Source organism: Carcharhinus amblyrhynchos, unplaced genomic scaffold (genome assembly GCF_965287045.1).
Source record: "Carcharhinus amblyrhynchos unplaced genomic scaffold, sCarAmb.v2.hapA chromosome_174, whole genome shotgun sequence".
NCBI lineage: Eukaryota > Metazoa > Chordata > Chondrichthyes > Carcharhiniformes > Carcharhinidae > Carcharhinus > Carcharhinus amblyrhynchos.
The window spans coordinates 338,227-349,050 of record NW_027649914.1 but is presented as its reverse complement, the minus strand read 5'-3'; the positions used below and the strand labels follow the sequence as shown (position 1 = coordinate 349,050).

General features: G+C 44.0%; 1 protein-coding gene across 1 annotated transcript; it reads right to left on the bottom strand.

Moving 5' to 3' along the window:
* Window positions 1-1,736: 1,736 nt before the first annotated feature.
* LOC145338791 (putative G-protein coupled receptor 139) lies at window positions 1,737-10,286 on the bottom strand. The gene is made up of 2 exons (XM_080183185.1): window positions 10,145-10,286; window positions 1,737-2,635 (listed from the first exon to the last, which is right to left on the bottom strand). Exons 1-2 carry the CDS (start codon window positions 10,284-10,286, stop codon window positions 1,737-1,739), a joined length of 1,041 nt encoding a protein of 346 aa, XP_080039311.1.
* Between the last annotated feature and the right edge of the window lie 538 nt (window positions 10,287-10,824).

The following is a 10,824-nucleotide window of genomic DNA, read 5'->3' as shown; positions in this document are numbered from 1 at the left end:
CAAATCTGGTGGAATTTTTTGAGGAAGTGACAAAAACGGTTGATGAAGGAAGAGCTGTGGATGTCGTCTATATGGATTTCAGTAAGGCGTTTGACAAAGTCCCTCATGGTAGGTTGGTGAAAAAGGTTAAGGCTCATGGACAGATGGCCAGATGGGTTGAGAACTGGCTTGGTCACAGGAGAGAGAGGGTAGCAGTGGGAGGATCTTTTTCTAGCTGGAGGTCTGTGACTAGTGGTGTTCACACAGTAAAAAGTCTGACAACACCAGGTTTTAGTCCAACCTATTTATTTGATAATATTCTCACTAGCTTTCGAGGGGACAGCCTCTCCATTCACCTGACGAAGAGGCTGTCCCCTCGAAAGCTAGTGAGAATATTATCAAATAAATAGGTTGGACTAAAACCTGGTGTTGTCAGACTTTTTACTGTGTTTACGCCAGTCCAACGCCGGCATACCCACATCATGACTAGTGGTGTTCCGCAGGGCTCAGTACTGGGACATCTGCTATTTGTGATATATATAAATGATTTGGAAGAGGGAGTAACTGGTGTGATCAGCAAGTCCGCAGATGACACGGAGACGACTGGACTTGCTGATAGTGAGGAGCAGTGTCGGACAATACAGCGGGATATAGATAGGCTGGTAAATTGGGTGGAGAAATGGCAGATGGAATTTAATCCAGATAAATGTGAGGTGATGCATTTTGGAAGAAATAATGTAGGAGGGAGTTATACAATAAATGGTAGGGCTATTAAGAGTATAGAAACACAGAGGGACCTAGGTGTGCAAGTTCACAAGTCCTTGAAGGTGGAGAAGGTGGTGAAGAAGGCCTATGGTATACGTGCCTTTATAGGAAGGGATATAGAGTATAAAAGCTGGAGTCTAACACGACAGCTCAGTGACTATCACTGTTTGCTGTACTGTTACAGGGGCCCGGGTCAGATCTCCGGCTTGGCTCGGTGTCTGTGGGAGTTTGCACATTCTCCCCGTGCTTGTGTGGGTTTTCTCCCGGTGCTCCGGTTTCCTCCCACATCCCAAAAATGTGCTTTTTAGGCTGATTGGTGTCAATAAATTGTCCCTGAATTGGATCTCCCTTAATCTGGCACACCTACAATTCCCTAAATTTGCACCCCCCTTATTGTGGAGTTCCACTAGAGGTAGACAAAATCGTCAACAATCGACGAAAGACTTGAATAAGGCACTCACTGAATGTTAAAATGGGTGGCGTGGGCTTGTAGGGCCGAAGGGCCTGTTTCCCGTGCTGTGCTGTTCTTTGTTTTTTGGTGTGGGGTGGGGGGGTCATGCTGAACTGCACCTTAGTCTCCAAAGATGTGTAGATTAGGTGGATTAGCCACGCTAAATTACCCCTTAATGTCCAAATATGTATTGGTTAGGTTGATTGGACATGATAAACTTCTCCTTAGTGTTTAAAAATATGCAGGGTAGGTTCATTGGCCGTGCTAAATTTCAGCTGATTGCCCAGAGATGTGTGGGTTAGGTTAATTGGCTACACCAAATTGCCCTTTATTATCAGTTGATTAAAAATGTAAATAGGTGGGGGTTCGGGACTGTGTGGGCTTGCTGTGGGTGCAGAGTCAATAGGCCAAATGGCCTTCTGCACTGTAGTGATCATATTCTGTGAATCTATTGTCATTTATAGCCATGACAGTACGTGGAACCCAATGCAAAATTGAAAAGTAATGACACAGATGTAATTGAAATGAGAGGGGAGTTCTTTTATTTGTCCATATGTTTCATTTGTACAAAGGAACAAGTTAACAGGAGCCTTAACTCTTCTCTGAATTTGCGTTGCAAAACTGCATAAATGCAGGTGTTGGTGCAACAGCCCAAGAGCTGAAGCATGAAGCCCAACTCACGGATGTAAACATGTAAATACACCACCTCATAGCCCAGGTAACCCATCCGCCAATAAATATTATATACCATGTAGACCGCCCACAGCAGAATGAAGTTCCCTGAGATAGCATACAAGGCAATCATGGACTTCCTGCGACTCTCCATCTCTGGATCACTGGGACTCTCACCAGTGATATGGCACCGGAGTTTCTTACGGGCTCGGTTAGTCAGAAAAATGTACCTGACAGTTAAGGCATTGAACAACAAGATCAAGACAAATGGAATACATGGCGTTAAAATGTAATGAAAAAATTCGATGGCACCCCACACTTCTGACTCGGCAATGATTTGTGATACAGCACAGAACCAGGACTGGTTAATGAGCCAGTATTTATTTGTATACATAAAACACCAGCAAATATTTTTTAGAGAAAAGAACACAGCTATTGTCGATAAAACCACAAGTGCAGTTTTCTCCGAGCAGTATTTGGCTTTCAGCTTCTGACAGCAAATGGTGACATATCGATCAAATGTGAAGCTAACTGTGAACCACACGGAACAGTCAGTAACAGCGTAAAGTAGTGCGGCGTGGATATTGCACACCGGCACCATTCTCATGAAATTGAATTCCTGACGGTAAACAGCGGGAATGTGCCTCCATATCAGATCGACAATGATGACCAGGAGATCAGCTGTTGCCATGGCTACCAGGTATCTGGTGGCACATTTGGACAAACCACACTTCCCCCGAGACAGGATCAGAATCACCACCATGTTAACTGTAAGGGAGTAAAGAGGTTGGGGCAGATTAAGAGAAAAGGCATCCATTCATGGAGTTATTAGTAACTTAATCTCATCGCTCTGATAAAAGGTAATCCAGACTCAGAACATTGGCTCTATTCTCTCTCCACAGATGCTGTCAGACAGAGAAAAAGCAAAGAACAACATAATACAGAAATAGGTCCTTCAGCCCACCAATCGTGATGCCTCTCTAAACTAAAACTGTATGCACTAACAGACTCTGTATCCTTCCGTTCCCATCCAATCCATGTATTTGCTGAGAATATCCTTTATTGCCACTATCACTCCTGCTCCCACCCAGGCATTCCAGTTCCAGACATTCACCATCCTCTGCAAAACAAAAACTTACCTCGCACATCTCCTCTACACTTTTCCCCATGCACCTTAAACCGATGTCCCCTTGTATTTCTCTTTTCTACCCCAGGAAAGAGCTTCTAACTATCCACACTGTCCGTGCCACTCATAATCTTATAAACCTCTATCAGGTCACCTGGAGTTTCCAGCAGTTTCTGTTTTTATTTCAGATTCCAGCATCTGCAGTATTTTGCTTTCAATCTTATCGCTGTTGTTTCACCAATGTCAGTTCGGGAATCAAGAAAAAGAAAGATCTGGAATTAAAAATCCACTGTGGCCATAAAACCATTCTCGATGGTCAGAAAAACCCATCTGGTCCCTTAAGGGAAGGAAATCTGCCGTCCTTACCTGGTCTGGCTCTGGAACCACAGCAATGTGGTTGACTCTCAGCTGCCCTCAAATAACTAGGGACGGGCAATAAATGCTGGCCATGAATGAATAAAAAACATCATGAAATCTAATTGGTTTTGGCAAGGATAGATTTTTAATGATACTTGCAAGATGGGATAATAATTGAGTCTGCTCTGAATAAAACCTGAGAATAGATCAGAGAATTACTACAATGCAGAAGGAGACCATTTGGCTAATTGAGCCTGAATCAAACACAGTTACACCCAGCCCCTTAACTACACGTATTTACCCTGCTAGTCCCACTGACACTAAGGGGCAATTTAGCATAGCCAATCAGCCAAACCTGCCAAATCTTTGGCGTGTGGAAGAAGACACATGCAGACAAGGGGAGAACATGCAGAATTCACACAGGCAGTGACCCAAGGCCAGAAATGAACCCAAAGTCTATGGCACTGTAGAGCAAATGGGTGGATTGGACATGCTAAATTGCCCTTTAGTGTCCAAAGATGTGTAGATTAGGTGGATTGGTCATGTTAAATTGCCCTTTAGTGTCCAAAGATGTGTAGGTTAGGTGCATTGGCCATGTTAAATTGACCATTATTGTCCAAGAAGTGCAGATTAGGGAGTTTGGCCATGCTAAGTGCCTGATAACTATACAAAATGTGCAAGGGGTGGATTTGCCATGATAAATTGGCCCTTAGATTCCAAAGATGTGTAGGTTAGGAGCATTGGTTGTGCAAAATTGTCCCTTAGTTTCCAAAGAGTGCATGTTAGGTGGATTGGTTGTGCTAAATTGGCCCTTAGTGTTTAAAGATTTGCAGGTTAGGTGGATTGGCCATGTGACATTTCCCCATAGGGTCCAAGGAAATGCTGGTTAGGCGGATTATCCATGCTAAATTGCCCCTTAATGTCCAAAGATGCGTTGGTTATCTGAATCTGGTTAAAAAATGTATTCAGCATTAACAGGAGCTAAAGAAAAGCTATAAAATCATTTTATTGCTGATTGTAAAGCAGACTGGGAATGTATTCATTCACTGCTCTCTCTGATAGATCTTGTAAATCTAACCAGCTCAGTCCACCATCCCCATCTCTTCTCACACTGTTATCCTCTTTAAATCATTAGTCAAATCGGTTCTCAACCTCACTGTTTCAATACTTTTAATTAGCCTTGGATGCTATTTGCTTGCTGCATAAAGCAGAAAATTGTCATTTCCCCTTTGGAATTTTAGTCAATGTCATTAATCTGATGGCAGGATGTCACAGTGGTTATCACTGCTCCCTCACAGCACTGGGGAGCCAGGTTTGATTCCCGGCTCGGGTCACTGTCTGCGTGGAGGCTCCACATTCTCCACCGTGTCTGTATGGGATCCCTCCCGGTGCTTCAGTTTCCTCCTAAAGTCTGAATGACGTGCTGCTTAGATGCAATGGCCATGTCAAACTCTCCCTCAGTCTACCCAAACAGGCGCCAGAGTGAGGCGACTAGGGGATTTTCACAGTAACTTCATTGCACTGTTAATGTAAGCCAACTTGTTAATAGAAACATAGAAATCCTACAGTACAGAAAGAGGCCATTTGGCCCATCCAGTCTGTACCGACCACAATCCCACCCAGGCCCTACCACAATATCCGTACATATTTACCCATTAATCCCTCTAACCGAGACATTTTTCAGACACTACAGGCAATTTTTTTTTAGCACGGCCAATCAAACTAACCCACACATTTTTGAACGGTGGGAGGAAACCGGAGCATCGGGAGGAAACCCACGCAGACACAAGGAGAATGTGCAAACTCCACACAGACAGTGACCTGAGCTGGGTATCAAACCCAGGTCCCAGGAGCTGTGAAGCAGCAGTGCTAACACACTGTGCCACCATGCCATCCTTTGTGACACTATTAAATAAACTTTTGGCATTATTAAATAAACATAAGAACATAAGAAATAGGAGCAGGAGTTGGCCATCTAGCTCTTCGAGCCTGCCCCGCCATTCAATAAGATCATGGCTGATCTGAAGTGGATCAGTTCCACTTTCCCGCTTTCTCCCCATAACCCTTAATTCCCCTGTCTATCAGAAACCCATCTACCCGTGACTTAAATGTATTTAGCGAGGTAGCCTCCACCACTTCAACGGGCAGAGATTTCCAGAGATTCACCACCCTTTGAGTGAAGAAGTTCCTCCTCAACTCCGATCTAAACTGCACCCCCCCCCCCTTATCTTGAGGCTGTGTCCTCTAGTCCTGCGATCCTTTCTGAGTGGGAAGAATCTCTCTACCTCTACCCTATCCATCCCCTTCATTATCTTATACGTCTCTGTAAGATCCACCTCAACCTTCTAAACTCCAATGAGTACAGACCCAGTCTATTTAGTATCTCTTCATAGTCCAACCCCCTCATCTCCGGTATCAGCCTAGTGAACCTCCTCTGCACTCCCTCCAAGGCCAAAATAGCCTTGCGCAAGTGCGGCGACCAAAACTGCACACAGTACTCCAGTTGCGGCCTCACCTGTACCCTGTACAGTTGCAGCAAGACCTCCCTACTTTTATATTCTATCCCCCTCGCTATAAAGGCCAGCATCCCATTCGCCTTCCTGATCACCTGCTGCACCTGCAGACTGGGTTTTTGTGACTCATGCACAAGGACCCCCAGGTCCCTCTGCACCGTAGCATGCTGCAGCTTTTCGCCCTTTAAATAGTAATCCCTCCTACTATTATTTCTGCCAAAGTGGATAACCTCACACTTGCTAACATTGTACTCCATCTGCCAGGCCCTCGCCCACTCGCCCAGCCTATCCAGATCCCTCTGCAGACTTTCCACACCCTCCGCGCAATTTGCTTTTCCACTTATCTTCGTGTCATCAGCAAATTTCGACACCCTACACTCAGCCCCCTCCTCCAGATCATCTATATAAATGGTAAATAGCTGAGGTCCCAGCACCGACCCCTGGGGCACTCCACTAGTCACCAACCGCCAATCCGAATAACACCCATTGACACCCATTCTCTGCCTCCTGTTAGACAACCAATCGTCTATCCACGCTAACACCTTACCCCCAACTCTGTGCACCCTAACCTTCTGTAACAACCTTTTATGAGGCACCTTATCAAACGCCTTTTGAAAATCTAAAAACACTACATTAAACTGATGATAGAACATAGAACATTACAGCACAAACAGGCCCTTCGGCCCACAAGTTGCGCTGATCATATCCATACCTACCAGGCCATAGAATTATCTATAACTCCCAATCCCATTAAATCCCATATACTGATCAAATTCAGTTTATGGGCAATAAACTTGAGTATCACACTCGTGTTCTCAAGTTAATCCAAGGTACTTACAGAGGCATGAGGACAGTTTGGCTCTAGTTGGCTGGACAGAAAGACTAAAATGTAGGACAATTGATGAACAGGCACCGGTATTTGAGATATCCAATTACTCCCAAATAAAAAAAATCAGCATAAAATATAAAACTAGATAGTAAAAAAAACTCTGTCTATAAGGAAGAGAATATCTGAAGTCAATGATGGTCTTTATGATGACATGTATGAAATCCGTGACACCCCTTCCCAAATGTAACAGAAAAGGACGGAGATTAAATGCAGGAAACAATTTGCTGGTTAGCCTGACGTCTATGCTTGAATCCATCATCAAATACATAGTAACAGGAAATTTATAAATAAATCAGAATATAGGAGCAGCACGGTGATTAGTACTTCTGCCTCACAGCACCAGGGAACCAGCTTCAATTCCCAGCTTGACTCACTATCTGTGTGGTGTCAGCACATTCTCCCCATGTCTATGTGGGTTTCCGCCCATGTTCCGGTTTCCTCCCACACTCCAAGGATGTGCAGGTTAAGTGATTTGGCCATGTTAAATTGTCCCTTAGTGTCCCAAGATGTGTAAATTAGTGGGATTAGAGGGGAAAATAAGGGATTGGGCCAGGCTGTGATGCTCCATCGGTGCTAACCTCAATGGGCTGAATCCTTCTGCACTGTCGAGATTCTATTCAGGTCGATTCAGTATGCAAAGGCACGCTGGTTGTGTGGATTGACCGTGCTAAATCATCACTCAGTGTCCCACAATGTGCAGGTTAGGTAGATTGGCCATGCTAAATTGTCTCTCAGTGCTCTATGGCGTGTGGTTTAGGTGAATTGGCCATGCTAAATCATCCCTTAGCGTCCAAACATGTATGAATTAGGTGGATTGTTCAAGCTACATTGCCCTTTAGTGTCGGGGGGGGGGATTAGCAGGGTAAATGCATGGCGCGACAGCGATAGGGCCTGGGAGGGAATGCTGCTGGTGCAGACTCGATGGGCCAAATGGCCTCCTTCTGCACTGTAGGGATTCTATGATTTGGGTTTCCTAAAGGCATTTGATAATCAATGCAATCCACCCAACGCTCATCTCTCTGAGGGTCCTCAACCTGCTGAATTCTCTCTCCCAGCAATCATTTAAATCTACCTCTTTGGATAATTTCATATTTATTGTGGCATTATATTCTTCTGAAATCATAAAATGACAAATATAGACACCATACTCCAATAATGCACCAAAAGTTTATTTAATAGTGTCACAAAGGATGGCATGGTGGCACAGTGGGTTAGCACTGCTGCTTCACAGCTCCTGGGACCTGGGTTTGATACCCAGCTCAGGTCACTGTCTGTGTGGAGTTTGCACATTCTCCTTGTGTCTGCGTGGGTTTCCTCCCGATGCTCCGGTTTCCTCCCACCGTTCAAAAATGTGTGGGTTAGTTTGATTGGCCGTGCTAAAAAAAAATTGCCTGTAGTGTCCGAAAAATGTCTCGGTTAGAGGGATTAATGGGTAAATATGTACGGATATTGTGGTAGGGCCTGGGTGGGATTGTGGTCGGTACAGACTGGATGGGCCAAATGGCCTCTTTCTGTACTGTTCTGTTTCCTCCCACTGTGTGAGAGAATGCTGGTTTGGTGAATTGGCCGTGCTGAATTCAGCATGCATTTACATACTAAATTCAATTGTATTTACCTACAACATTGTGTTTTTATTGTCATTGGTAAATTATGATCTGTGCTGAGAAGATGATTTTTTTAATCAAATAACTATTACTATGGTGCATTATTGGAGTATGGTGTCTATATTTGTCATTTTATGATTTGAGAAGAATATAATGCCACAATAAATATGAAAATATCCGAAGAGGTAGATTTAAATGATTGCTGGGAGAGAGAATTCAGCAGGTTGAGGACCCTCAGAGAGATGAGGGTTAGCTGGATTACATTGATTATTAACACGCTGGTTCGGTGCATTGGCCGTGCTGAATTTCCCCTCAATCTAAACAAACAGGTGTCAGAGTGTCGTGACTAGGGGATTTTCACAGTAACTTCATTGCAGTGTTAATGTAAGCCTAATTGTGACACAAATTAATAAATAAATTAATAAATAAGCTTAAATTTAAACTTAATGTGAACTGGCCCTCTAATTCCTCATAACACAGTAGCACAGAGTCCATTAGATATAAAAAATGTCAGGCACCTCATCTTTCTAATCTGATGTAATTCTAATAGAATGTGCAAACACACAATGTTGAACACACAGTGTCACTCAACAATGTTGATGATGTGAAAAGCAGTGAAGAAGGTTTCTTGGCAGGCTGAACACTGATCCTCCATGTTCATCCTCAACACCGGTGCCCCACAGGGCTGTGTCCTCAGTCCCAACCGCACTCCGAAACACCTTTGACTGTTTTGCCAAATCCACTCCCACCCCAACAACGCCAACTCCATTTTCAAGTCACTGATGACACCAGTGTAGTATCAAACAACGATGATACAGAGAATAGGAATGAGGTCGAGAATCTCGTGAACTGCTGAGATGTCAATAATCTCTCCCCCAGTGTCAACAAAATGAAGGAGATAGTCATCGAATTCAGGAAGGGTAGTGGAGGACTTGCCCCGATTACATCAATGGTGACAAAGTAGAAATGGTCAAGAGCTTCAGATCCCCAACAATCTGTCCTATCCCCCATGACAATACTATAGTTAACAAAACCCGCCAATCATTTATTTTCTTAGAAGATGAAGGAAATTTGGAATGTCAGTTACGAATCTCACCATCTTTTACAGATGCATCATAGAAAGCATTCATTCTTTCCAGTTGTATCATAGCTTGATATGGGCTCCTGCTCTGCCCAAGACCACAAGAAGCTACAAAAGGTTGTGAATGTAGCCCAACCCATCACGAAAATCAACCTCTCATCAGTTGACTCTGTCTACTCTTCCTGCTGCCTTGGGAAAGCAGCCAGCTTAACCCAGTACTCCACGTCACGCGCCCCCCCCCCCCCGCAGCCCACCCACCCCACATCTTCCATCGGGAAAAAAAGATACAGAAATCTGAGGTCATGTACCAACTGATTGAAGAATAGCTTCTTCCCTGCTGCCATCAGACTTTTGAACAGACCTACATTATGTTAAGTTGATGTGTCTCCACACCTTGGCTATGAGTGTAACACTACATTGTGCATTCTCTCCTTTCCTTCTGTATGAACAGTCTGCTTTTTCTTGATAGCACACAAGAAACAATACTTTTCACCGTGACAATAATAATTCAAATCAAATCAATCCCCTCTCATCCTTCTAAACTGAACTGATGGACTAACAGCAATGACAAGCTGAGAAATAATAACAATAACCATGCAATTGAAAAGATCCATTACAACACGAGTTACCAGGACTCACCAACTGTACCCAGCTCTGATACATTGAAATACGAGTTACAGAAATAACAGGGAAGAAGTGTCACTTACAAGGAACACCGAAAGCAGCCAGAAGAGGATAGTATATTTTCTGTATGTCCGTAAAAACAAACCGTATCTTCAGCCGCGTCAAGAAGTTCCGCACGGAGCTTGGGTTCTCTGTGGAAGTCACTGATCTGTGATACTCCAGCATTTTGCTTCGATCCTCAACCCACTTCCCATGAGGAAGCACTAAATCCACAGGCAGAGTCAGATGGAAGCTCCCAGATATATCAAACTGCAAACCCTCTGGTGATTCACTGAGGGTCCATGGGGGGTTGCTTTAATTCCAGCCACTGAACAAACTGTTACTGCAACACATCTTTATCGTGGAACAAAGCAGATTTATGGCTTGTTGTGTTTAAAGTCAGTTCAAACTGTTAAGAGTTTGGCAATCTATTCAAACGATTAATTCACGGAATCCCAACAGTACAGACAAGAAAAAAATATGGAAATGAACTGTGTCCTTGAACACAGTTGTAAAACAAGAGGAGGCTGTATTATTTACTGTATTATTTAGTGTTGTTTCTGGGATGCAGTGTGAAAATCTGGAATTCTACTCCCCAGTCCCTGAACCCTGACCCCGAGTACAGACCCCAGTCCCTGAACCCTGACCCCGAGTACAGACCCCAGTCCCTGAAACCTGACCCCGAGTACAGACCCCCGTTTGTTCCATTTGGAAAAATAATCTG

What these genes read in the sequence shown, in the direction of transcription:
- LOC145338791 (XM_080183185.1), bottom strand. Translation starts at nt 10,286, where the DNA reads ATGCTGGAGTATCACAGATCAGTGACTTCCACAGAGAACCCAAGCTCC. An exon ending in GGCTGCTTTCGGTGTTCCTT is followed by an intron (nt 2,636 to 10,144) that starts GTAAGTGACACT and finishes ACTCCCTTACAG; the next exon opens with TTAACATGGTGGTGATTCTG.